The sequence below is a fragment of the Filicampus tigris genome, chromosome 5, assembly GCF_054856515.1.
Source record: "Filicampus tigris isolate MCC_2025a chromosome 5, RoL_Ftig_1.0, whole genome shotgun sequence".
NCBI lineage: Eukaryota > Metazoa > Chordata > Actinopteri > Syngnathiformes > Syngnathidae > Filicampus > Filicampus tigris.
The window spans coordinates 19,345,471-19,372,351 of record NC_141221.1 but is presented as its reverse complement, the minus strand read 5'-3'; the positions used below and the strand labels follow the sequence as shown (position 1 = coordinate 19,372,351).

The 26,881-nt window shown below is 42.3% G+C and overlaps 1 protein-coding gene across 1 annotated transcript in view; it reads left to right on the top strand.

The window, feature by feature from the left end:
* Positions 1–26,881, top strand: part of hmcn2 (hemicentin 2) — a 49,926-nt gene that overhangs the window by 8,763 nt on the left and 14,282 nt on the right. The window contains exons 5-49 of the mRNA XM_086030949.1: positions 482–653; positions 745–851; positions 922–1,042; positions 1,127–1,390; positions 1,499–1,643; positions 1,955–2,076; positions 3,688–3,960; positions 4,305–4,446; positions 4,729–4,856; positions 6,222–6,335; positions 6,415–6,573; positions 6,646–6,840; positions 7,314–7,409; positions 7,528–7,655; positions 7,742–7,886; positions 8,175–8,287; positions 9,728–9,887; positions 9,975–10,134; positions 12,572–12,699; positions 12,866–13,117; positions 14,181–14,264; positions 18,737–18,928; positions 19,004–19,134; positions 19,291–19,435; positions 20,199–20,325; positions 20,411–20,568; positions 20,798–21,076; positions 21,162–21,298; positions 21,429–21,579; positions 21,661–21,879; positions 21,961–22,074; positions 22,164–22,351; positions 22,425–22,521; positions 22,655–22,816; positions 23,202–23,315; positions 23,496–23,692; positions 23,806–23,887; positions 23,974–24,105; positions 24,181–24,324; positions 24,430–24,589; positions 25,007–25,131; positions 25,225–25,408; positions 25,490–25,587; positions 25,754–26,032; positions 26,103–26,293. Coding sequence (XP_085887075.1) covers positions 482–653; positions 745–851; positions 922–1,042; positions 1,127–1,390; positions 1,499–1,643; positions 1,955–2,076; positions 3,688–3,960; positions 4,305–4,446; positions 4,729–4,856; positions 6,222–6,335; positions 6,415–6,573; positions 6,646–6,840; positions 7,314–7,409; positions 7,528–7,655; positions 7,742–7,886; positions 8,175–8,287; positions 9,728–9,887; positions 9,975–10,134; positions 12,572–12,699; positions 12,866–13,117; positions 14,181–14,264; positions 18,737–18,928; positions 19,004–19,134; positions 19,291–19,435; positions 20,199–20,325; positions 20,411–20,568; positions 20,798–21,076; positions 21,162–21,298; positions 21,429–21,579; positions 21,661–21,879; positions 21,961–22,074; positions 22,164–22,351; positions 22,425–22,521; positions 22,655–22,816; positions 23,202–23,315; positions 23,496–23,692; positions 23,806–23,887; positions 23,974–24,105; positions 24,181–24,324; positions 24,430–24,589; positions 25,007–25,131; positions 25,225–25,408; positions 25,490–25,587; positions 25,754–26,032; positions 26,103–26,293 — 7,014 coding nt within the window. The remainder of the gene's footprint in view (positions 1–481; positions 654–744; positions 852–921; positions 1,043–1,126; positions 1,391–1,498; positions 1,644–1,954; positions 2,077–3,687; positions 3,961–4,304; positions 4,447–4,728; positions 4,857–6,221; positions 6,336–6,414; positions 6,574–6,645; positions 6,841–7,313; positions 7,410–7,527; positions 7,656–7,741; positions 7,887–8,174; positions 8,288–9,727; positions 9,888–9,974; positions 10,135–12,571; positions 12,700–12,865; positions 13,118–14,180; positions 14,265–18,736; positions 18,929–19,003; positions 19,135–19,290; positions 19,436–20,198; positions 20,326–20,410; positions 20,569–20,797; positions 21,077–21,161; positions 21,299–21,428; positions 21,580–21,660; positions 21,880–21,960; positions 22,075–22,163; positions 22,352–22,424; positions 22,522–22,654; positions 22,817–23,201; positions 23,316–23,495; positions 23,693–23,805; positions 23,888–23,973; positions 24,106–24,180; positions 24,325–24,429; positions 24,590–25,006; positions 25,132–25,224; positions 25,409–25,489; positions 25,588–25,753; positions 26,033–26,102; positions 26,294–26,881) is intronic.

Sequence of the window (26,881 nt, the reverse complement as noted above, 5' to 3'; positions counted from 1 at the left end):
GACCTATTTGAATCAATTTGGAACAAATTAGAAATAACGTGTTCGGCAGACAAATGGGAAATGCCTGTCTATAACTGACTGAGAAAAAAGGGTTGGTTTTGTGAAACACTTATACCAATACTTTCTATACTGATGTACGAACATCATGATCGATAAAAGCTTTGATGCAAAAAACACACTCTTGGGAATACAGACTAGAAAATGCTGAAAATGGGAGGTTATCACTTTGACAGTTGAGCTGTTTAAAAAAAAACATCAGAAGAATACAATTGTGATGATGAAGAACAAAAGTCCAAAGATAGAGAGCAGACCACTGCTTGGGCAAGGAACAGACTCTCTCGGGAAGGTCATGATCACGTCCTTCCTGCTTTTATCCTATTGAGAGAGGAACCTTCACAGATAAAGTTTGACGGAACCCAGATTCATCTAATGCACCAGCATGAGATGTCATATTCTTACTGAGTTTTTCCATGCTTGCTAGGTATTGAAGTGGGTCGAGGAAACTGTTCAGGCCATGAAGGTCCATCTACTGTCCTCAAACCATGACAACGCCCAGGAGAACCTGTGGGAAGTGCCCTTTGACCCCAGCCTCCGTGAGGTCACTGTGTCACTCAGTGGGCCTGCTCCACAAATTGAGCTTAGAGACCCCCTTGGTACACAACGTAACAGTTCCACCTCAATAAACAGTGCAAAGTGTATCGCCAAACATTGAACAGCTAAAATTGTATTTTCTACTCCATGCAGGCCACGTCGTAGGTGTTGAGCACGGTCTTAAAGAGCTTCTGAACATTCCTAACTCTGCTCGTGTTGTCAACCTGAAGTTTCCCAGGCCCGGAGCGTGGAACCTGAAGGTACCACTCTTGGAATCATTTGCGCTTCATCTTATGACAGTAGTCTCATCGTTTTGCTTTCATCCTAAAGGTGAGCTGCAGTGGTCGTCATACCCTGAGGGTCACAGGAGTCAGCAATCTGGACTTCCGGGCTGGTTTTTCAAGTGTGCCTGTTAAAGAGTTCAACCACACGAGGGAAAGGCCGATAAAAGGTGCTGCAAGTGTTTCTGTTAGCTATTCATCTGCCAAAGACCATTTGGGGAAATGACGGTTGGATGGATTTGTGTACTTTTCAGGACTGCCAGCATATATTTTGCTAAAATGCACAGGCCTGAAACCACCAGGTCAGCTGACTCATGTAGAGCTAATGTCTGGCTCGGGACGTTCCCTGCGCACCATCCAGGTGCCTCTGCCCTCTGACCTTGGCCAGCAGGGCCTGTGGAGTGTCCCAGAGATGCGTACACCTTCCCAGACTTTCTTCATCAAGGTAACTGGCAAAGACGAGGAGGGCTATCGCTTCCAGCGACTTTCAAGTGTTTCGTACACCAACATAGTTCCAGGTAAGACTCTACCTCCCATCAGACGTGTCTCCTTGGCTATGCTGCTAAGGTTCTCACATCTCATCAATCTTTCTTGTCGCCTTTAACCTTGTTCCCTCCCTTGTGTAGCTCCCCCAGCTGTGAACATGCCTGATGTGGTGAAGGGTATCTACATGCAGCCGGCTATGATTCACTGTTCGGTGGAGAGCGACATACCTTACAGGCTAAGATTTACAAGAAGTGGAAGGACACTGGGGCTGGAGAAATTCTTCCAGTAATTTTTGTTTCACAACTCAGAACGTTCTGCAGTTCTAATAAGATAATTATCTCCACCATCCATATTCTTGGAATTGGTTAGCATTATTGGCTCATATGTCACAGAGAACGAGATCATAGAGTGTATACTCACTTGTCTTGATCAATTAATAATGTGTCCTAGTTCAACGCTCTGGTTTGAATTACCTGAAATTTACTTGTGGCAAAAATTCCAGTGTGTGTCTGAGATTCTAACTGAATGTGACGTGAAATAAGATCGGGTTGCTACTGTTACGCTGAGCCACTGAACCAAGCTTGTTTTTGTATCAGGAAATCTGCCACTGCATCTTGGGAGATTCACCATGCTTCAGCAGAGGATGAGGGCTACTATGAGTGCATAGCACAGAGTGGTGCAGGTCAAGGACATGCCTTAACCCAGCTGACTGTTAGAGGTACTGCACAACGCTTACACGAAAGCTGTTTCCACAGTACACTTCAGTTTGGCTAGCCATGGTTTGTAACATTAAACCCCGGTTTGGCTAACATTTCTACCATTGATAGCTGAATCACCGACACAAATAGTATGATGCTGTTTGATTACTTAATCAAAGTAGAGACATGATGCATTACAGTGATGCTTGGAAGTTGACCTTTTCGGCGGGCAATAGTGTGGTATTTACTGTGCAATGCGGTAGACAGACTAGTCCCCACTCCCAGACCTCTGCCCTAAGGGTGGCACATTAAATGCATTGGAGGGGGTGGTTATTATTAATACCCTACAGACAGTAGTTCCCGCTCCCATTGACAGGTGTCCCTCACTTGCTGTACTGTGATGTGCCATGCACAGACTGGCCACCAATTAAACCAAATCGCACTATTGTTTCTTCATAAATTTAATGTCCTAGCAACAAAAAAAAAAAAAACATTAATATTTCGCAACGCAAAAATAACAACTATGAAATAACATAAAAAGTCAATTGAAAAGAAAAATGTTAATTTTGAGACAGCCATATCTCAAGTTGCAGGTCACAAGCATCTTGGGGGGCGGGCATGGCCCCCTGCGGCTTGTGGGGACGGGTGTGGGGGGAGGCTGACTTTTTTTTAGTTTAACAAGCAGCTGCCTGAAGACTGTGGCGGAACAAGACAAACTGGTGATGTCTATAACACCTGGTCAGCTGCAAATTTTAATCTGCGATTTTAATGTGTCCATAACAGTATTTTTGACACTGATTTAAAAATGTCTTTACTTTCTTTCTAGCACATAAAGTTTTTAAGATATTTTTCTTTTTTTTTGTTTTTAAGTTGACCAATAAAAGTTTGTGCAATACTTCACGATGCATTATAATTGATAGCTTAAAAAAAAAATCTACCTGTTTGCTGAACCTAACCCTTAATTTATAAATATTAGTAAATGTACTGCTAGAGTACATATTATTATTATTATTATTATTGTTATTATGAAAATCTGATGTGCCAGAGAAAAAACAAGGGCAAATTCTGAATCAATGCAAAAAAAAAAAAAAAAATCTAGAAAAGCTTACTTGCATCTCTAATCAAAACATATTGTAAAATTGTGTTGACCTGTGAAATGATTAACATGTAGCCTTGTCAATGAATATGTGGATTGGTAGTGAGATGCTCAACAATGCTGATGCCATTTATATTCATAGAGTGTGCAAAAAGAAAGCAGAATTTAAGAATGTGATCCAGGACAATTTACAAATTCCAGTTAGATCCTTTTTTAGGGTCCTAAAAAAGTGTTAGACATGCCCATTTTTTGAAGCACGGACATCTGGTAACCCTACGCGATGGATGGGTGATACTGTATGGCACCATTCATGTACTTTGAAAAAGGAAACAAAGAATTGCATCCTATGTCCTGTATTGTACCAATTGATTGAAACAAATAAAGCTATCCGTCAGTAATTGTGTGAATATGGTGAAGTAAACTTTTAAAATCAGTTCCCACACAAACCTTTTACTTTGCACTGGTGTCAGTTTTTAAAAAAACATTTCTACTTGTTCCAAGCTGTTATATTTTGGTCTTTTCCCTTCTACAACAGAGCCTCCGCCTGTACTCAAGCCAGCAGTCAATGTGACTTCCTTAGTGGGAAGCGTGGCTGTGCTCTCCTGTAAAGTGGAGGGCTCCATGCGCTACAACTTGACCTGGCATCGAGCAGGTCGCACCATCCGAGCCCGTTCGGGCAGGGTGAGGGTGCTGCCCAACTCATCCCTGCAGATTAACAGTGTGCAGATTCAGGATGCTGGGGATTATCACTGTGTGGCCTCAAATGCTCATGGAGACACCGGAATCACTGTATGGCTCTTCGTCCCAGGTACGACCCGATCACACTCCAATGGGCATCTGTTTAAATACTTAACACACTGGGCCTCCTGGTTCCTGTCGGGACGCTGTCATCTGGTTTCCATTACAGGTTGAGCACATCCTACAGTCGGATTTAGCCACAACCTTGTCAGAAAATGTTTTTCATGATGCATGTTAAAAGTTGTGGTTTCTATTGTGGCATGGCCTCTGGCTTTCCTGATGAATTTCACAAACTGTAGTCTCAGTGCTGCTGAGTTGGTTCTTTACCAATGTTTAGTTTGCTAAAATATAAATGACACAGGGTCAACAAGGCCCCGAGTAACTGTCAGCGTTCTTTGGCTCATTGGACTGCAGAGGGACCTTCTGTGGTACTTCACCCCCAGAGCCAGGTCTTTTCCCGAGGGGATGAAATACGCCTTGTCTGCTCAGCATCCGGCTCTCCCCCTCCCCTGCTCTTCTGGAGCCATGGAAACACGTTCCTTGCTAATCGGCCGAGGTAAGAGGACTCTCAACCCACTCAACACCTCCGGCACAAAGGACTCATTACATTCCACTCTAGCTACAAGAGAGATTGCTACATCCTGTTTGAATCATTGTTCTGGTGTCAAGATTGTTTTGCCAAATACTGTTTATGAGCTTATTGAGGTGAAAATAAATTACTCGATGCACAAGAGAAACAAAACTGCTTTGCGCTATAATGTTCGTTTTTCAGTACATCTGCACATGCAATCAGTGTGAGACAGCGTCGTGAATTCTGTCTGCCAATTACCTGATGCAGGTTGAGTCTACACCAGCAAGGAGTTTTGACCATAACAGGGGCTATCCCGGAGGATGCTGGGAACTACACATGTCTGGCAAGCAATGTGGCTGGGACTGCCTCACAGTCTGTCTTACTTACTTATGCAGGTATCTATAGTATGTATGACGTCCCTCTGTTACTAGGAATATCTTCCTCTGTGTGTTTGAGATTCAAAAGATTCTTTTAATAATGCTTCAAGGAAGGAATTGTAGTGAGTGTGGCCACATTCTTTCAGCATGCGTGCAAAAAGTACAGGTGCTTGGCAAAGGGTTTTCTGAAACCGACTGTACGCTATACTGAATGTCATTGCGATTACGTAACATCAGTGATTTTCAAAGTCTGGTTTGGGTATCTTAGGCCCGAACGATTATCTGCATTTTTTCTTTAAAATGTGATGGCCGATAAGAGATCAATTTAAAATTGTGTTAACTTCAAGCGGAAGTCAACCCAAACATATTTTTTTCAATAATATGTTCTATGCAGGCCCACTAGTTGAAACAAGGCATTTGAACAAATATTGCATTCGTGGAATAAGAGTTTAATCCACCCGCTTTCAGCCATCTCTGGTGGTGGCCATTTTGTCGCTTCTGTTGACTGAAAATGACGCCACAACTGCTCAGGGCTCACTTAACGACCAATCATGGCTGACCTGTTTTCTGAAGCTGAGCCGTGAGTGGTCGTTACCTGAGCCCTGAGCAGTTGTGATGTCATTTTCTGTCGACAGGAATGACAAAATAGCCGCCTCCTGAAATGGCTAAAAAGGGGTGGATTTAACTGCTTAAATGATATTCCACAAACGCAATATTATTCAGAATGCCTTCTTTCAACTAGTGGGCCTGCTGGGAACATATTCTTGAATAATATGTGTTTGGGTTGATTTCCGCTTTGCGTTCAGTTTTTATTAAAAATGATGATAATACACTGTTATTTGATTTTCTCTTCTTTTTTTTTTATTACATTTTATTTTTAAAAAAAGGAGTAGCCCATTAATTCATAAATGTGATCTAACAAAGGTAAAGGGCAAATTCTAACAATGTTTGCTGTTCATATGACTTGCAATTGGGATGTAGTAAACATTTGTTGAGTATTTTGACAGAAAATTATTTGATTGTGTTGTTTTGAAAACCCAAAACTCTAGCGGGTCCACCAGACCCATCAACACTCGCTGAGTAACAAAAAATACGAACACCATACAAGGGATAATGTTACAGAGTTTTGCATTATGTACAATAATGTTGAATAATATTATGAATATAATCTCTGCCTTGTTTTTTTTTTAATGAACACTTATGTCTACTGTGCTCCTTATTTTAATGTGGGTCATGATGGCGGTACTTGGAAAACCTTTTTTGGGGGGTGGTACTTGGGCTAAATAGTTTGAGAACCACTGTGAAACATCATTTTAGTAAGTTTTACTTTTCCACGTTTGGCTCATGAAGTGATTAAACTTTAAATCTGCTGTTTTCCCTCAGAGGTGCCTATCATAACAGTGGCGCAGCAGGTCCTGCTTGTGGCTGTTGGGGATGATGCTACTCTGAAGTGTCAGGCCAGTGGAACGCCCCCTCCTCTTGTCCATTGGTTTAAAGGTAACTCACAGTATAACCTGGTTGAATACATTGAAATGCAAAGGAAGAATTGGAGCTTGATTTTATTCTGTATTTCCAGGGAAACTTGAGGTGGGCTCAGCCCCCTTTGTTGAGCAGGATGTACACCGTGGGACTCTGCACATTCGAGGGGTGCAGGATGTAGATGCTGGTCAATACGGCTGTGTGGCCAGCAGCCCTGCTGGGAGCGCCTCTGGCACAGTCAGTCTGCAGGTTGGAGGTAAAACCAGACTGCCTTCTAAATCATGTCAATTTAGGGAAAATAATTCTCTTACCACTTTTCTCACCACAGTGGGACCTTTGTTCTCTGAGGCACCGGTTGACATGGCGGTTAATGTAGGGGAAAACATCACCCTTCCCTGTGTGGCTGAAGGTTTCCCACCACCAACCATGACCTGGTACACTGAAGATGGTAGACACATTCTCGCAAGCACAGACAATGACAGTAGAAAAATGCAGCTGGAGAATGGATTCCTTCTGATTCAGAGTGAGTTACTCATGGTGCATTACCCTAATCCTGAGCTCTGGTGTACATCATGAAAAGAATGATTCTCTTCCACTTTCATGTCAAGGATGGTACTATAAATCTATACATCTGTGAACAAAACAAAATATCATTGATACTAGTACATAAATTGTCCTTGTCAATGGCATGCCATGACTTAATTTTTATGAACCTACATAGACACATCCTGTATATCTCACTGTACATGCTTTCAAGTTGAATGTCTTGTCATGCTCTGTTTCAACTTTGGCTTGAGAATCTTAACACTTGAGTTGAACGACATCTGCCAGCATGACGTGCATCAGCAGGCTGACAGCACAGCCAAAACCATTTACCCTGTTTGTTTCTATTTTCAACTCCTAATTACAGCACAGTCAAACCAATAGCATCACTTGTTATTGAAGTGATGATTGTTGCTGTGTTTGAAGCATCATTCATGTTCAATTTGACTTTAGGTGTCTGGCTGGATGATGAAGGGCTGTACACCTGTGAGGCCAAGAACCAGTTTGGAACCATCAAAGCTGAGGCCCGAGTTAGTGTCACTGGACTGGGTAGGCTTGTTTAGTATCTTTTCGCCTTCTGAACATTCGCCTTTTGCTTCTCACTATCCCTACAAAGTGCAAACCGGCTAGTCCTTGACTAATGATCATTGAATAATTCCACTTGTAGAGCCCCCTCTCTTAGCTCAAGGGGCCCCCATCATTACTACTGGCATTGGGCAGTCCCTCAGTATCCCATGTATGCTGCTGGATGGAATACCCCTCCCAGAAAGACACTGGTCATTAAATGGGAAACATGTAAGATGTAGTAACAGTGAAAAAAGCTGTATACGGTATTATGCAGTCTTGATTGTTTGACATCTGTCTTTGTGACTCCGCCAAAGGTTCAACTGAATGGGAGAATGTTTGTGAGGAGTGACGGAAGTTTGTACATTGAAAGAGCTGTCCCAGAGGATTCTGGGGCATATGTTTGCACAGCAGTGAACGTAGCAGGCTCTATGAACATCACAGTCACCCTCGAGGTCCATGGTAAGTAGTCTTTTGTTTTCACGTGAATGTTATTATAGAAAAGAGCAGGTATTCAGGGGCCTCACCACCTGCTGTCAACATTGTGAGATGCTTGAATTTGCAACATGCTTTGAGCAGTGGGGTCATTTTGCTCAGAAGAGGGGAATGACAGACAAGACAGATGATGCTTCATCACTTTGTAATGAATAAATGCCTGAAGTGCCCATACAGTTGACCTTCTAAGGCCAGTGAGATTTGTGAGGGTCAAGCAAATAGTCAGCTGTGCTTTGTGGCCTACTTTCTTCACAGTGCCCCCAGAGATCAACACTGGGCCCTACCGCTACATAGCCAACGAGGGTATAGCCATCACATTGTCATGTGAGACGAGTGGCGTTCCTAAACCAGTTGTGGTCTGGTCCAAGGTAGGAGGAGTTTGACGTTTTTTGTTATTCTGACTGCATGTATTCTTTATTCTGGTTCGTACGACCCTTGCCGGCCTTGCTGCTGAAAATGAAACATCATGAGGCATGAGTACAGAACAGCATGGCTGACTTATATTATATTTAAACAAAGGGCTCAATTAAACTTGATGGAAATGTGAGCTACATTTTCTCAAGTAATCACTCGTAGTATTTGTCGGTTAAGCATTTTTTGCAGCATTTTGCAATCCAGTTCAAAGACTTCTCCAATCTTGCTTAGTGATAGACATTGAGAATATTTTGTTAATTGCCTAACCATATTACACAGAATGAACCTTGAGGTAAGCTGCCGTTTGCCATTCAGTGAACCATTCACAAACTCCCAGTTGACCGGGGATCAGTCCAGGGTGTCTGCCTTTTGCCTTAAGTCTGCTCGAGTCAATCCAGCCCCTGTCCTTGAACAGGATAAACCCTATAGAAAATGATGGAATAAATGGAGCACATATTCCCAACATATCAAATTGTGGTTTATTACCTCAGGTTTCCTTCTTTTTCTGCCAACTGCCTTGTTCATGACATCAAGTACGTTTGACTAATTGTATTGTATTATTTAGTTGTTGTCAGCGACTCAGCACAGTGAGCATGTGGCTAGCACATTTGTCTCACAGTCAAAGTTTCTGGGTTCGAAACTCAACTTGGAACCTTTTGAGTGCGGTTAATATTCAACCCATATACTTTGACTGAGAGGCAGACATGCTAGGCACGTGTTCCACCATGCTGCACACACATGTTCACACAATCTAATTTAGCATTGCTAATAAATGAATTGAAAAAAGCCTGAATTAAATAATGTCAATATAACAGTTGTTTGTTCAAATGCAGTCAGTTGTCCCCATTTGAACAGCACTCACAAGTTTTGTGTCGAATCCCATTCACGATACATTTGTTTATGCCGTACTCAAACATGACTTTTATGGTTCCCTTTGCACCCATGACTGCAAAGTAATCAGCTCGATGCTTTTTGCTTACGCTGCTATCATTTGATTACGAACAGCTTTCAAGTCTGTAAAACATAAATACTGTACAAAGGCTGTGTTACACTTATAAATGTCACATCAGGGCTTTGAGCCAGATTTCTTTTTTTTTTTTTTTTTTTTACTTTGTTTTCCTGAACAATTTTATCAGTGTGCTGCACAGTCAAACTCATTACAGTAGTCTACTTGCCAGATAAGGCAAAAGCTGTTAAACGTTCAAAACAAGTGTAAATTCGGTAGCTTGCATTCTTGTATGTTCATACCGGAGACAGAGAGCAGGTTAGAGGGGAGCCTTGTAATTATATGAAACATCAAAGGTTTGACTGCAAACTTGAGATCGAGCCCCATGTCCCAGCATTGCCACGTGCGGAGAGCTATAGTGGTTCTTCAATGCATGCTTCTGCTTTAGGGAAGGCAGCCTCTGCCTCGGGACAGTTCCTCGCTTCAGGCCGACCCCAATGGATACCTCCACATCCCTCACCCCACCACTGACGATGCAGGAATTTATGTCTGTACTGCCACCAGTTCTGTGGGTTACGCTAGTCGAGAAATCCAGCTCAGTGTTAACAGTAAGGCAAACACATGTCTGACCGTCGTCACCCAAATACAGCAGTTTCCTGGAGGGCTAACATTCACACTTGCTTCCCTTTTCCCAGCAATACCGAAGATAGTGGGTGTGAGTGACCATGACAACATAGTAAAAATGGCTGCAGAGGTGGGAGCAGAGGTAGTTCTACCTTGTGAGGCCCAAGGGAGTCCTACGCCACTTGTCACGTGGAACAGAAATGGCCTCCCCATCCCCCCCATCACAGCTGGGTAAGTGGAAGGTTTTTACATCACTGTGTCATGTGTAGTGAAAGACAAAGGTCCTCAGCATGCCTTACGTCTGATCTATGCCTGCCATTCATTTCGACTCAAGTTTTTAGTGTTGCCCTTTAAAGCGCAGCTGGGCAGAGGAGGCAACAGTCTGCAGGGGAGCTGTGTGTCGCCTTGACTTGCTCGCTAAATTGAGGTGGAACATCTGCTCCTGCATGACTCACATTCATGTGTGGTCACACTGACTGCAGACAGGCAGGCCGACTCGGTACACAGACAAGATAAAGGGCAGACCCTCGGACAAAATGGGTCGAGAGGAGGATGATGAGGGAGCTGAAAGCTGCAGTGGTGACTCAAATGCAGTATGGCTTGTCTATGCGGCCAGGAAGAAAGGAAATGTGGGTGGTGGTGTGGGGGATGCCAGGAAGGGGGGGGGGGGGGACTAACTGACAGAGAAGAGATACAAGCCCTGTCTGCCTGAAGTTGGGAATCCCTGGGGTGCGTTAGCAATAAAACAACATGCTGACTCTTTGGTAGTCCTGTCTGATGAGTATAACATATCTTTGTGAACAACCCCCACGTGGGCCCATGCTCTGCATTTGGAGCCACTGCAGACACTATGCATGCTGCACAACACAGAGGAGACGAGCAGGGTGCTGATTGTTGCATCATGTAAATTAGGGGGGTGGGTCTGGTGTTTCAAGACCTGACCCTGACCAGTTAGTTCGTTTATCTTATTTGTATTAGGCCTTGTCCACACGAAGCCAGGTACGAGCCAGGCACGCCCCCGGAGATTGTTTTTTTTTTTCATTAAAAACGAAGATTTCTGAAAACTCCGACCAAAGTGGAGATTTGCAGATATCTCTGGATCCGTGTTTTGCTTTTGACAGTCGTAACAGGAGATTTACATATTTTAGGATAATCTGTCATCGTCAGTCGGTCACTCTGTCATGAATTGACATGCTTGTAAATGCGCTGAAAAACGTACTCATGTGGTTTGGTGTGCATGTGTTTTTTATCAAACAAATGAGGCAGTTTGGATGGATTTTTTTTCCACACGGAGAGACGGAAAAATTTGGTTTTTAAAAAGCCCCCCTATACGTACATGAGGCCTTAGACAGTGTATCAATGTGTGGACTGATGGAGAGGGGATGTCCTGTCCTGTCCTGTACTTCAGCCTGTATAACCCTGCAAAACAACATTTTGCCCAAAGCACCGCGGTGCGCTTGGTGCCTCAAATGTCACTGCTTTTCTTCACACGACTGGAAGATAACCCACAGCATGGAGTAACAAACTATTTTTGCTTAAAGCTTATTTCCACTGATATAAACATGTTATTGTTATAATTCAGTTGCCTAGCAAAACACTTATCTACCATAACTGGGTGAGGTCTGTTTACGTGTGTGTATTTTGCATTTATACAACTCTACTTTGATACTGTTCAGATGTACACAAACTTTTTGAGTTACTAAGCAGCATTTCACTCCCTTGAAACATTAAACAGCTGGGCATGTTTTAGCCAAAAGCATACTTGTTGTTTCTCTCTGACAGGCGAAGTAATGGCGACATTTGCATTAGTTTTTCTCAAGCAGATGTCCCAGTAATGTACAGTACATACATCTAGCACCACGGTCAGGCCTTTCTTTAAATCAAATTACCCGTGATGCCTTAGTGACATACTTTGCACTTAACACTCGGTAATGTTCTATTGATGTTGGCATCTTGGTGACCTTTCCCAGGATGACTTCATCAACTTAAACTCTGGCTACCCTTTTACACTGTAATTACCTTGGACAATGGTAACAAGTCACAGGGGAGCTCACTCGAGGATGCTGCATTCCACTGAGTGCTTTCTTTTTTTAGACTTAACATTTGTCACTCAGGGCGACACACTGTTACCACTCAGACTAACTTTTTTTTTTTTTTTTTTTAAATATTTAAATATTTAATATTTGCAAGCTATTTAATATGTAAATATTTCTATAGAAATATTTCCATTTTTTATCCACTTTGTGTCTCCTTAGTACACACACACCCACCCCATATATATATATATATATATATATATATATATATATATATATGTTGCACATATATATATATATATATATATATATATATATATATATATATATATATATATATATATATATATATATATATATACATATATATATACATATATATATATATACATATATGTTGGCACTCTCTGCCAAAAGCAATGGCATTCGAGGGACAAAAATATTTCTTTTAAACTTTTAGTCCTTTTAGTCTTACTAATGTTACTGCAAAAACAAAGGAATTCTGGGAATTTTTTTCTTCCAAGCAAGATAACTTCCTTTCCACAAATAGAGACTAGATCTTAACGGACTCATTAAGTGTTGTGGTCTTTTTTGTGTCATTTCTTTGCTCTTCACTCCTTACCATTCCCCAGGTTCACTGTTTTGCCCTCAGGCTCCCTGAAGATAACTGATGTACGCCTCATTGATAGTAAATTGTACACTTGTACTGCAGAGAACCCAGCCGGCAATGTGTCCTTAAGCTACAATTTACACATCCAAGGTAACTTTGTGGGGCTTTAGTATAAAAGCAGAAACGCAATAACCTGTCTCTTGAGAACACTTTCATATTGATAGAATTCATGATAAAACATCACTTCTCTCTAAACTGTTAAAATTATAAATGGATAGGATAAAACCACATGTTAAAGTTGTTCTTTTGTCCTTAGCCAAGCCCAGGATTCAGCCCGCACCCCCTCTACTGAAAGCCCTGGTGGGACAAACAGTCATACTCCCTTGTGTGGTCCAGGGAGAGCCGAGCCCAGAGGTCAACTGGTTTCACAATGGTCTTCCTGTTGGGATCAAGGACACGTCCCCTCTTAGGATCCATCAGGTCAGCCTGGCTGACAAAGGAACTTACCAGTGCGTGGCTCACAACAGCGCTGGACGGGAGACTTTGGAGATCATCCTGGAAATTCTCGGTGAATTCCTGTAACTTAACACCAGCCTTTTACAGCTCGAGTAAAAAATTAACAAAAAAGACAAATATTGTCTTTTAAATTAAGTTTGCAATGATGGATTCTTTGTCTACCACATACACTACTGTGTGTGTATGTATATATATATATACTAGGGCAGTCAGAGTTAAAGCGTTAAATATGGAGATTAATACAAATTTTACACACATTAACACATAAAAAAAAAAAGAACTCAGATAACTCGGTTTTATTTACTTTCTGTAGCAGCTGACCTCTGTTCACTTTGCAGTCAAACTTAGAGGAGACTCACTGTCGCAAAGACGAATTTCTTTACGTAATTTTACTTTAAAAATTTGCTTGACGGCTCATTGGAGAAATCCCAAACAATTTGCACACTTTGCAAAGCCACCAATTCAGGGTGTACCTCGCCTACTGCCCGAGGACAGCTGGGATAGGTTCGAGCATGCATGCCTGTGACCCTTGTGAGGATAAGCGGATTGGATCATGGATGTATATGTATATGTATATGTATATATATATATATATATATATATACATATATATGTGTATATATATATATATATATATATATATATATATATATATATATATATATATGTATACCCCACTTTTAACCTGTCTTGTCATTTTAATAGGAGCGTATCAGGGGGAGAATCAGTCTTTTTCGCCTCCATTGACTCATAGTCATGTTTAAGTGTAACACAGTTGTAAATGTCTGTGTTGCATTTTCCAACCTCAAAATAGGCCCCAGATCATGTTTTATTGGGCCACCAAAAGAGTAGTAGAATGCTGTAATTCTTTTTTTTGCCCATCAAGCAGGAACCTGATATCTTTGGAATATGTATCTTTATTAATGTTTGTTCCAATGAATACTTGGTTAGTTCATATGTATCTATGATGTTATCTAAGTGATGATTCATTTGAAGTTTGGCTTCTGGAGAGGAACCAAAGAGTGATTTGACTTGGTCTATCGTGATACCATTTTGGCTTTTGCAACCCTTTCTGAATTTTGACTTTGCCTTTACCCATGTTTTTGTTTCCACAGAGGCCCCGTCTTTTGCAGAACCAGGAGATGGAGTCATGGAGAAAATAACTAACAGCAAAGTCATCATTCCCTGCCCAGCGAAAGGTAACAATAAATTCAAATATTAGGGTAATTAAAACTGTTGGTGTTGCTGCCTCCTTGTACTAATCAAATTACTTTATCATTATTTTGACACCTGAGAGACACTTTCGCCTTTGTTCACTGATTCTTTGTGAATAAATTCGCATGGTGAGGCTGAGTGAGTGTGAGGTAGTGAGCTTGTCATTTCCCACAAAAACACTTAGTTGGGTGGTTACTGGAAAAATGTGTTCCAATACAAATTGTATTGCGTCATTGATAGTGTAGTGGTACACACGCCCGTGTTGTGTGCGGGCAGCGTGGGATCGATTCTCGCTCAGTGGCGGTGTCTGTGTGTGCCCTGGCGACCAGTTCGGGGTGTAGTTTGCCTTCGCCCGTTGACGGCTCCAGCCCCTCCCCGCGACCCTGTATAGGATAAGTGGTTTGGAAGATGAAACATGATGACACAATTTGTATTGACCTAGCTGTTAAAAAATGTAGTTAGTAATGTAATCCTGGTACCATAATGTTAAAGTAATGTAACTTGATTACTTTCATCCATCCATCCATTTTCTTCTACTTAACCCGTGGTCGGGTAGTGGGGCAGCAGCTTTAGCAGGGAAGCCCAGACTTCCCTCTCCCAACTAAAATCTCCCAGAACTCGGTCCTCAAGGGCCGGTGTCCTGCCTGTTTTCCATCTATCCCTGCTGCAACTCACCTGATTCAAGCGATCATGATCGTTATCAAGCTTCTTCAGAACTTGCTGATGTGCTGATCATTAAAATGAGGTGTGATGCAGTAGAGCTGGAAAACAGGCAGGAAAGCGGCCCTTGAGGACCAGAGCTGGACACCCCTGCCCTAGCCACTTGGTCCAACTCTTCCGGCGTAATTCCAAGGCTGTCCTAGAGATGTCGGGTGACATGGTCTCTCGAGCGTGTCCTGAGTCGTCCCTGGGACCTAAGTCACCTCATTTGGCTCCTCTCAATGCAGAGGAGCAGCATCTCTCCTCTGAGCCCCTCCCATATGACCAAGCTTCTCAGGCTATATCGAAGGGAGAACCCGGACGGCGGAAACTCATTTAGTCTGCTTATATCCAGGATCTTGTTCTTTCGATCATGACCCACAGCTCATGACCACAGACGAGGGTAGGATGTAGATCAACTAGTAAATTGAGAGCTTTACCTTTCGGCTCAGCTGCTTCTTCACCACGGCGAACCGATGCAGCATTCGCGTCTTTGCAGACGGTGCACTGATCCGACTGAGGTCCATGGCCTCAGATTTGGTAGTGCTGATTTTCATCCCATATGCTTCATACTCAGCCACGAACCGCTCCAATGAGATTTGGAGATATCAGCTTAATGAAGTCAATAGAACCACATCATTTACAAAAACAAGAAATGCAATACTGTTCGTCACAGTTGTGCCCTTCGAGGTTTCACTGTCATAGCCCAAGTGAGCATTGAACTCCCCCGGCAGGATGATGTAGTCCATAGCGGGAGTGCTTTACAGCACCCCTGGGTACTGTTGTTTGGTGCATAAGCACAAATAACAGAAAGAATCCCTTTACACTCAGTCCACCTGTGTAAACCACAAAGTACAGGCACGTAGCCGGGGGGGGGGCAATAAGTACTGAATGCCCACACCTCCTCGGCGCCTCTCTCCCTGGACAACTGCAGAGTGGAGAAAGTCAACCCCTCTCGAGAGAACTGGTACTGGAGCCTGGAGGCTTGATTACTTTTAATTACTTTTAGATTACTCCAATGACAAATATCCTTAAAAAAAAGGACAAAAACGATTATACAGTATATCAAAGATAATACATATTTATGTGGTTTTGTTTTGGTCATATTAATGTTTTATATGCATTGTTTTAGAATGTAGGAGGAAGAACCTCAGAACTGTGAGGCTGACGTGCTAACCAATTTTCACCATACTGTACATTAAATTAGATTGGATGGATGGATAGATTGATTGGTTAATCCTTTATTCATCCCATGAGGATGACAATTTTTAAAAACTTTCCACATAACCGTTTTTGTTATTAAGAATGAAATGGAAAAGAAAAGAGACCAATAAGCTTTACACAGACACGCACACACCCATATTTATAGAGGTTTAGCAGCTGTTACTGGTAGTTGTGTGTTTAAATAGTAAAGCTGTGGGTGATTTGTGATGGGATAAGGAAATATTTCGTCGCTGTCCTGTGAAAAATACTTATCTCCAATTTTGGAAACTTTTTAAATGTTCACTTTAATGCGATGTCTGTAACGCGGAAACATGATTCATGTAAAAATACGAAAATGACAAAAAATGTAGATAAGTGTTTTTCACATGACAGCGACGATTTACTTACAAGGTGCAGGCGTAAGGCTAGCCTGCTAGCTCCCCCACTTTTACAGCTCACTCTTTACTCGGTAAATTTGATCTAAAATGAATAAATCCTCCATGAATACGATCGAAATAGTCGCTATCCATTCCCTCCGAGTTGCTTTTAAACTGGGTCACCCAATGCGTCCATATATCGAGTGGCCATGTCATTTGTCCAAATTGGCAATGGTGGTCCATTGAACTATATTGTGACCATTTATCCACTTGTTGCTCCATTAACCCGGAAAAGGTTGTTCCGCCCGCTAGTTTAAAAGTGGGCTCAAATCAACAACCTGCCTCTCTCTCCCTGCATTAAAAATGTCCACGCAAAAAAGAAAGGATTGTGTCGTTCTGGGCCACGGTAACCTGCTAATCCTCAAATGGAGAAGGTGAGGGCTGTATCTAATGTGAAACAACAGCTGGAACATCCGCCTGCCTGCTACCTCCATGAGACACATCTGCTCTCGTCTGCACCTGGGCCTGCTGGGAAAGGAATACTAATTACAAGTTGCAGCAAGCAGATAAAGGCCATATACTGTATGTATGAGGTGCACATGAAGCCACCTACCCCTGCCTGCATCTAAGTCAAACAGGCAGACTCTGTGCTTGCTCACTTGAAACACAAGCGTGTGCTTTACACAGAGCAGAGAGAGAGGCAGTCGGCTGCAAGAAGTAAAAATCTCCAGGTTCTTCTCCAGATAACTTCCCTTATGAGGAAGATGTAACCCAGTTTTGCTTGAGGGGTGTTATTCATTCACAGACAATAGCATTGCGTTTAAAAGAGGTAATCATTTCAGAAACACATGGTGGATCAATCAGTCTATGTCGGTCCCATTGCAAATAAACTCTAGAGTCAATTAAATGAGGTCTAACATGCAAAACAGAACATCTGTTTGCATTTCCTTCCAGCAATGAGATAAATTTGCTTTAAATCTCCTTAACGGTAAACATGTGTCCAGAAAGACACCAGATGATAACATCACAGTTTTTTTTTTTTCTTCATGACTCGTGGGAATTATTTTAGGGGGTTGAGGAAAGATGCTGTCTCCATACGTAACACCTCTGTAAATAGACAGACCCACAATATTTGGGTCAATCTACCGGATACTGCGCTGTGCTCTCAACAGTTGTCTTCATCCTGTGAATCTGCGTTAGGAGCAAGTACCTCATCCTCCCACCTTTTCTCCATTCCACATATCTCTCATGCACCATTTCTAGCTCTTTTGTGCCCACTAATCTGGAGAAAACATCTGTTTGAAGCTCCTGAGTCGGAGCGTTGTGCCTTTGAACTACTCGTACTGCTTAACACTCCCCCTCTGTGTTAGGACATAAATCTCGATAACAGTAGGCCAAATCTTTCATCAAACCTTACTTCTACATGTTGGCTGTCATAGTGCCCTTGAATTTTCAATCTGACAGTGAAAGGAAACGGAACCCTTTTTGACATGCCCTCCCCGCTCACTAACATATTTAAGCAACACTGCGTCATATACCAGTTTTTGTTGATTAGGCAGCGCCATGTGGATAAAAGCGGTATGTGTATTGACAAAAGTCAACCACATTTCCCATGTGCGCCAGCTCGTCGTCTCGTGAAATCCTGAGCTCTCGCTGGCCTGCAAATTGGACCGAATTACATTTCTATTTCCAGTGGTTGTGTGAAAGATGAATAGCAATGAGGTAATGAATCTAATTTTGTTCGAACAATATAGTTTTTTTGTTTGTTTTGGGGCTTCTGCCATGACACCAGTAATAGTGCATACACGTTCGAATCGACTTCCGTCCTTATAGTGAAAGGAGGAAGTGAGCATGCCGTAAAACAATTCAGGACATTTGTATATTTTTTGTGTACCAGGGTTGCTCCCATCCTCCTCAAAGTTGCTTAGTGCCAGTAAAAATGATACAGACACCCCCTCGGGCATGACAAAAGTCCTATTCAACTACTTGTAAGTCAATGTTTCATCAAAAGAGTTGTGAAAATTGTTTTATTAAGGTCGAAATCTTGCCCAATGCCACTTTAATCAGTAGACGCTTTTGTTTTCCGTTTTTTTGGGATTTTGGGTTGGTTGCCCACTCCTCTTTGTTGTTTTTTTTTCAGAGGGTTATTTTAAACCTCATGCATCCCTGTCTTGCAGGCTCGCCACATCCCAAGGTGCGCTGGTTCAAGAATGGCCTGGAGATACATCCTGGACAATCAGAATTTTCTGTGACGAGGGATGGAGCTCTTGTAATTAGTAAAGCTTCTGCCAGTCACAGTGGCGACTTCAAGTGTGTGGCGACGAATGAGGCGGGCTCTGTCGATAGGAAGACCAGATTGAAAGTGAATGGTAAAACCTCATCCCCACTTCTATTTGGAAGTACAAAGCACAACAGAAATCCTCTGATGTCCTGTATTATTTCAGTTCCTCCTGAAATCCAAGATGATGGCCAGGCACACAACCTTACTGTGACCTTAAAGCAGCCACTCACTCTAGGCTGTGATGCCTTTGGTATTCCCTCCCCTGCGATTACCTGGACTAAAGATGGTCATCTTGTGAGTTGGTGACGCTAGTGTCTCATTCATCTGCACCTGCACGTTAGGGACTCAAGCCATAAGTGACTCTCCAATGCCACCATGTGGTCCTTCTTGTAACTGCAAAATGACGCTAGGGACAGTCAGGATACACTGTGGTGATTTCTATCTGTCCAGCTCGACGGTCCTGGGCTGCATCTGCAAAATGGGAACCGTCTGCTCAGAATCTACAGAGTCCAACCAGAACATGCAGGAATGTTTGCTTGCACTGCTAAAAATTCAGCTGGAGAGGCACGAATGGAATATCATATTGTGGTGCAAGGTGAGCTCGCAATGCAGCAACCCCACCTAGTTTTTAATCACCGTCACTGACCAAGTCATTTGCCGGTGTTGTTGCCAGTGATTTGTGGCCCAGTGGAAAAATATCACTTTGATCAATCCTGTCATTAGCACATCTGCACAATCTATTTATATCAAATATGAGTTGTATTTATTACGGATTATCTATCTAAAATAAATTGTATATATCCTCGGTCATTTTATTCACATTTTTAGAGCAGTCTTAATGTAGTAGTTTAATAAGTTAGCGATAATGGAAATACCTCTTGGTATGTTGTATTGAATTATACTGTATATATTGCTTTGTATATATTGGTACTACAAGAATATATATTGTGAAATGCATGTCTTGTTTTACAAATGTATTAATTGATACAGTAGCTTTACTTGATTTCAAACATTGTGTTCATACTATAGCCGTGCCTATTGCTGTTGTTGGTAACTATATGTAAAGATAGATATACACACACACACGCAACCCCCCCCACACACAAAGGTGGGCAATGTTTTTTTGCAAAGCGTCAGAATACTTTTGTGACTATATGATATTTCAGTTTTTCTTTTTTAATAAATTTGCAAAACATTCTACAGTTCAGATTTTTTTTTCTGTCAAGATGGGGTGCTTAGTGTACATGAATGAGAAATGAACTTTTTTTGATTTTGGCAAATGGCTGCAATGGTCTGAATACTTTCCGTAGCCACTGTATATAAATAACACCTTGTTATGTGTTAACCTACTATTGCAGCTCCACCAGTGATCTCAGGGACATCAAAACTACAAGATATAACAGCTGTCCTAGGCCAGGAGGTGGAGTTTCAATGCAGGGTTAGTGGGCGTCCAGCACCCAGAGTGGAATGGAGTCGCGACGGAGAGTATGCAGGCATTAATCGGTTTTCAGACGCTCAATTCAACAACTCCAAGGATATGATATACTGTATCGGTCCTTCCTGTTCCCAGGGTTCTGTCCCGTGATGGAGATCCACATGTGGAGTTTCTGGAAGATGGCCAGGTGCTGAAAGTGAAATCAGTCCGGCTGAGAGATCAAGGACTTTACCAGTGTCTGGCCAGCAACAATGCAGGGACACAGATGCGCCAGTTCAGACTAACAGTTCAAGGTTTCCATTTTTTTTGTCCTTACTCATAATTTGATAACATTTTCTTTTTTCTTTTTTAAATCTAAAACATTCATAATTGTGTTGACAGGACACACAATGAGAGTTATTAAAATAATTACTGTGCCATTCAAGATGAGATTATAGTTGCAAAAGTGCTTTGGTAACAGTGTTGTTGTAGGTATAAATATTTCAAATATATTGACGCATGAAAGGTTTGCTTTCTCTACAGCTCCTCCAACAATCAAGGGTCCCAGTGAGACCTCAAACGTGTCAGTGGTGCTGGGTTTCCCGATAGTTCTTCTCTGTGATGTGGAAGGTTCACCCATGCCAAGTATCACCTGGTTGAAAGACAACCAGCCCATTGTGTCCAGCCCCCAGCTGACATACACCCAAGGTGGGCACGCTTTAAGGGTGGGCTCAGCACAAGGGGACAGCACAGGCCTCTATACCTGCCGGGCCTCCAATCCAGCTGGCACTGCTGTCAAGGACTATTCCCTCTCTGTTCTGGGTAGGATGGATTTACACATGCTTGTGAAGCTAAAGTGGTTGTTAAACAATATATCTGATTTTTATACCATTTCTTCCCTCTCAAGTACCCCCACAAATAGAGGGGGACTCAACATCTTTCGGCATTTGGGAAGAGAAAGTACGAATCAATGGGAGTTTAACTCTCTCCTGCCTTGCTAAAGGCTTCCCTGAGCCCACGATTGCCTGGTTCAAAGATGGGCAGGTTAGTAAGACACAGCATTTCCAAGATTATTGTTACGGCAGATGTTTTACAGCACAAACTCACAATGTTTATACCCTGGAAAGTTTAATCCAGGAATCTAAGTCTGTTTTTTTTTTTTTTAACCCTTAAGATGTTGACAGGAAACAACCATGTTGGCATCCAGGAGAATGGGGCATTCCTGCACTTAGAGAATGCAATGCTGTCCCATGAAGGTCAGTACACGTGTGTGGTCACCAACTCGGCAGGAGAAGACAAGAGATACTTCCATGTTTCAGTACAAGGTGTGTTATGCCGTATCAAAGTTTTATCACACCAGTTGAACATGGCTCTAACCTAGCAAAAACTTGGCATCACCTTTTTAGTTCCGCCGGTCTTCCACCGTGTGACTAATCGAGAAGCAGCCTGGGGCGTGGAGGACAGGGAGGATGAGGAGAATGCGGACATGGTAGAGAAGCGGGAAGTAACCCTCGGCCATCCCATCAGCCTGTCCTGTGAAAGTAATGCAATACCACCACCCAAACTCAATTGGTACAAAGATGGACAGAAGCTCACCAGCGCTGACGGAGCAATATTACTGCCAGGTCAGATTAGAGGTCATTCATTGTGTGAGATCACTTCCGATGGCGAAACACCCACCTGCTCGTCTCGGTTTGTCCTCTCAGGTGGACAGGTGTTACAAATTGCTCGAGTGCAGAAACACGATGCAGGAAGGTATACCTGTGAGGCTGTCAATGAGGCTGGAGAGGACCATATGCATTTTGAACTGGAGGTCTTGGGTAAGCATTCATGTTTGCCTCATTTTGTTGCAACGATAATTACGAAATAGATGATATAAACAATCCATTCCAACATTTGAAATTGTCAGTATCACCTGTGATCACGGGGGCGTCGCAGGAGTTTATGGAGGAAATAGGAGCCGTGGTCAACAGCACTGTGGCCCTCCATTGTGATGTAACTGGACATCCAACCCCAGCTATCTCATGGCTTAAAGATGGACAGCCAGTACACACAGATTCACAGCATCTCATCAGTGAGGACAGCGCACAACTGCAGGTAAAGCAATGTTGTCCTAGTGAGCCAACGGATCAAAATATGATTTAGGAATAACTCTTGTCTTTTTATATAGCTCCTCAGCGTGCAGGTTTCAGACATGGCTGGATACCTGTGTATAGCTGAAAACAAGGTTGGGTCAGTTGAGAAGCTGTTCAGTCTAACTGTTCAAGGTAGGATTTTTTTTTTCTTTTTCAGTTGGATTAACTATCACTGGGTATTGATCATCGCTGGGTATTTTTAACTTGACATGGTGACTGGTATCTACAGTTTATGTACAATTCACTGTTTTTTTTTGTGTCTTAGTACCACCAAGAATATTAGGCCCTAAGGAGGAGGAGATGAGCGTCACCGAGGGTCACATGGTGTCATTGCTGTGTGATGTCCAAGCATACCCTCCACCAGAAATCACTTGGACCAAAGACGGGCAGATCCTCCACTTTAGTACTGGTATCCACATATTGCCAGGTTAGATCTAAACAACAAACAATCTATACTGATGTTCCAATTGTATGTTTATAATACAATACCGGTATGTAATTATGGTCTTTATTATTCCTTTTTTTTTCTTTAAAGGATAACATTATGCAATTTTAAACAGTTCCCAGGTGTTTTAATTTAATAGATTATCTGTGACGGGTTTTGCCAAAACACCGCAAGGATCAAGAAGTATTGGATGAATGTTGAATATATTGAGTATAGATTTTGCTATTATGATGACTCGAGGTGGCTGAGCTGCAAAGCACACGCCAAAAATTCCCACTTGATTGGTGGGCAGACAATCCAGACAACGCAAATGTTTGTATACGAACAATTACAAAGTAAATGTAATATGTCGTCTTTAATACTATAGGTGGCCAGATGCTACAGCTCCCCCGGGCAAGAGTGGAGGATGCAGGACAATATGTGTGCACAGCCTCTAACTCAGCTGGCCAGGACCAGAAGAGTCTCCTCCTCAGTGTTTATGGTGAGCCATCCCCACACGTCAGCTTCATACACAGATGATCACATTTCAAAGAATTGTTTCAGCAAAAAAAAATCTGTTTACCACAGCTGTGACAGAGAATACGTAGCTTAGAAGTGATTCATGACAAGTCGGAATGAATCACAATGAGATCATGTCCTCGTTCTAAATGCAAACCAACAGTCCTGCCCTCCCTGAAGCCTCGTCTTGATGCCAAGTCAGATGTGGTGACCCCGCAGCTTGGCTCCTCTGTAACCCTGAAATGCGAGGCACATGGTGTCCCTGAGCCTGAGGTCACATGGTATAAAAATGGACTCCAGCTAGTTACAGGGAATGGACTGAAGACAGATCACCACCAACTGGAGATCACAGGGGTTCAGGTTAGGAAAACTTTGAGCTTTCAAACACAACGTATCAAACTTCAAAGCCATGTCATCCCTCCATTCTATTGTCACACATGAAATCCATACTGAGGAAATTACTTTTCTCCCAGATGGCAGACGGTGGCACCTATACTTGCAAAGTATCCAATGTGGCTGGACAGGTAGACAGGACATTTAGACTGTCAGTTTATGGTGAGACTATCTTGTGTTATAGACAAAAGTAGTGAAGCAAGAGTGTTGAACAGTGTTTGAACTACATTGCAATTCTATCTTTACAGTTCCACCTGTGCTTGATGAGCCTCGCCTAGAGGCCCTAAACTTCACCTTGGGCTCTCATGTTTCACTTCGGTGTGAGGCGTCAGGGGTCCCTGTGCCAAGCATCACATGGCTCAAAGATGGAACACCTATTGGTAAGACTGTGACAAAGAAATGTAAATACTATAGTAGTACCATGCAAAGTAAAATGATAACTTTTCTGTTTCCAGAGAGTAGCCTGCAGTGGCAGTGGTCTATTCGGGGTAACCGCCTTGAGCTGGGGCCTCTTACTCTGGCTCATGGAGGAATTTACACCTGCGTGGCCAAGAACAGTGAAGGACAGGAACAAAAGGATTATATTCTCACAGTCCAGGGTAAAAAAAATGACATGTATTAACTGAAACAATGACTCATTTAAAATTGAAGTGTCACCCATGAAAGAACAAAATATTGTTTGCATTGACCTTTTTCCTTTGTAGTGTCACCTACTATTCTGGACTCTGATCATGCATCTGAGGTCAGTGCAACCATGGGAGAAGAGGTAACACTCGAGTGCAAAGCAGCCGGAAACCCCATACCTCAAGTTAGCTGGCTTAAAGACGGCTTGACTTTGGAAGGGTCAGATACCCGTCACATAGCGTAAGTTATTTCCAGCCCACATTTCATGACAGAATAATAATGCATTGTATGAGGTCATCATAATAATACATTATTTATATTTTCAAAGTAGCTCAATTTGTTTTACAATAGTCTAAATTGTTAATCTTTGTCATTCCCCAAAGATTTGGAGAATAAACAAAAATCATTAGCACTGAAGGTTGTAAGCATGAAAGATGAATGTGTAGAGAGACAAATTGATTTGATTATGGTACAATCATGGAGAACATTAATAGCAGATGGTATACAGATGGTCAGTAGCTTGTATGATAAATGAAAGTAACAGACAACCATTTATTTGTTTGACCGTGAGAAAGACGTGGGGCCGTGATGATAATAAAGAGAATGTTATTCTGGTGTTCATTGCATGTAAACTATTTTGTGCTTTTTATTTACCAGTGTGACTCCTGATGGCAGCACATTAACTTTACTAAGGCTTAGTCCTGAGGATTCTGGAACATATACCTGTTTAGCTGTCAGTCCTGCTGGCCAGGAGAGCAAGATCTACACCCTCTTTGTCCATGGTCAGTTTTGACATTCAATTGTCATACTTTTCGATCAAATTAGAGGTTGCTGTTTAATTTATTTATCCTTTTTGTTTGTTTGTTTTGTTACAGTGCGACCCTCCATCTTGGGTGAGACCACCGAACCCAAAGTGGTGCAGGCCATACAGGACAATGCTCTGACTCTTGAGTGCCATGCTGATGGAAACCCTCCACCTCAGATCAGCTGGCTCAGAAATGGACACCCCTTACTTTTATCACCCCACATACGCCTAATTTCTGGTGACTCAGTACTGAGGTCTGTCTGCAGCGCTGATTTGTGTATATGTTGTCATATTATAGATGAGAGTGATGCTGACTGTCCATTTGTCTCATTTAGGATTTCTCCTGTGCAGTTGTCAGATGCTGGAGTTTACACATGCATAGCTCGCAGTCGAGCTGGTCTTGCTGAGCTTAGCTATGACGTCCAGGTTCAAGGTACCATTATTACACACGTGGTTGATGCTTAACAATCGTGAAACTAGCACTAACTCATTTAGTTCCATCAACTTTGAAAACTGTAACATACCATATGCACCAAAGTGTTCATTATTAGGACAGTTGGATTCAGATACTGTACGTCACAGAGTTATATGCTCTATAGTGCCCCCTGGTGTGGATCACGTGGAACCAGTGGAGCCAGTGACAGTTGTGCAAGGATCGTTAGTAACGCTTACATGTGAGGCCCATGGTGTTCCCCCTCCAACGTTGACTTGGATGAAGGACGGCCAGCCACTGTCACTTCACCGGAACTTGTTGCTGGACGGACAGGAGACACGACTGCAGCTGCCAGATGTGGCGCCCTCAGAGGCAGGCCTCTACAGCTGTGTTGCCAGCAACCAGGCTGGAAGCAGCACAAAGAGTTTTAATCTCACCATTCTTGGTATACTTAAAACATTTTTTTGATCCCAGTATGAATACATTTCAACAACACATCTTTAATTCTGATCCAGAGCCTCCAAAGATATCCAAGTCTGGTGCCCCGGAAGAGCTAACAATTGCAGTGAACAGCCCACTGGAGCTGGAGTGCTCTGCAGAGGGTGTACCACCCCCCACCCTTAGCTGGCTCAAAGATGGTCATCCGCTGGGAGGGAACAACATCATTCAGGAGGATGGACACATTCTCAGTATAAGCAAAATTCAGGTGGAAAACAACAGTATCTAACAGCAACATATCGTCGCTGTCCCGCGAAAAACACATATCTTATTTTTTTTAATTTTCAATGTCTGTAACGCAGATACACCATTCATGTAAAAATAAGAAAATGAAAAATATGGAGATAAGTGTTTTTCACATGACAGCGACGGTATGCTACATTGCATGTGCGGCGTTAGGCTTTGTTGTAAACATATTTACTGTTGCTGTGAGCTTTATATAACATACCGGTACATCAGAAATGTACCTATGCTGTGTGGCTCTGAGAATGAAAGATTTTCAAGAGAAAAGAAAATAATCTCAGAGCTCCACATACATTTGTTTTAAAACAGAGCTGAATTCAGTTGTCAGTTTGAAATTAAAATCCATTGGAATGTATTAATATTTTACTCTTCACTCTGCAATTTCCATTGCCCATGTAGACAATGTAGTATGACGCATCCATTTTCTTTACAGTAGGTACAGTCCATACTAGAAACAAACAAACAAACCCCCCCAAAAAAGCACAGAATTTAAACGTGATGCTGGGCATCAGAGTCAAAGCATTGTAATGCAAGAGTCAGTCTACCTGACAAA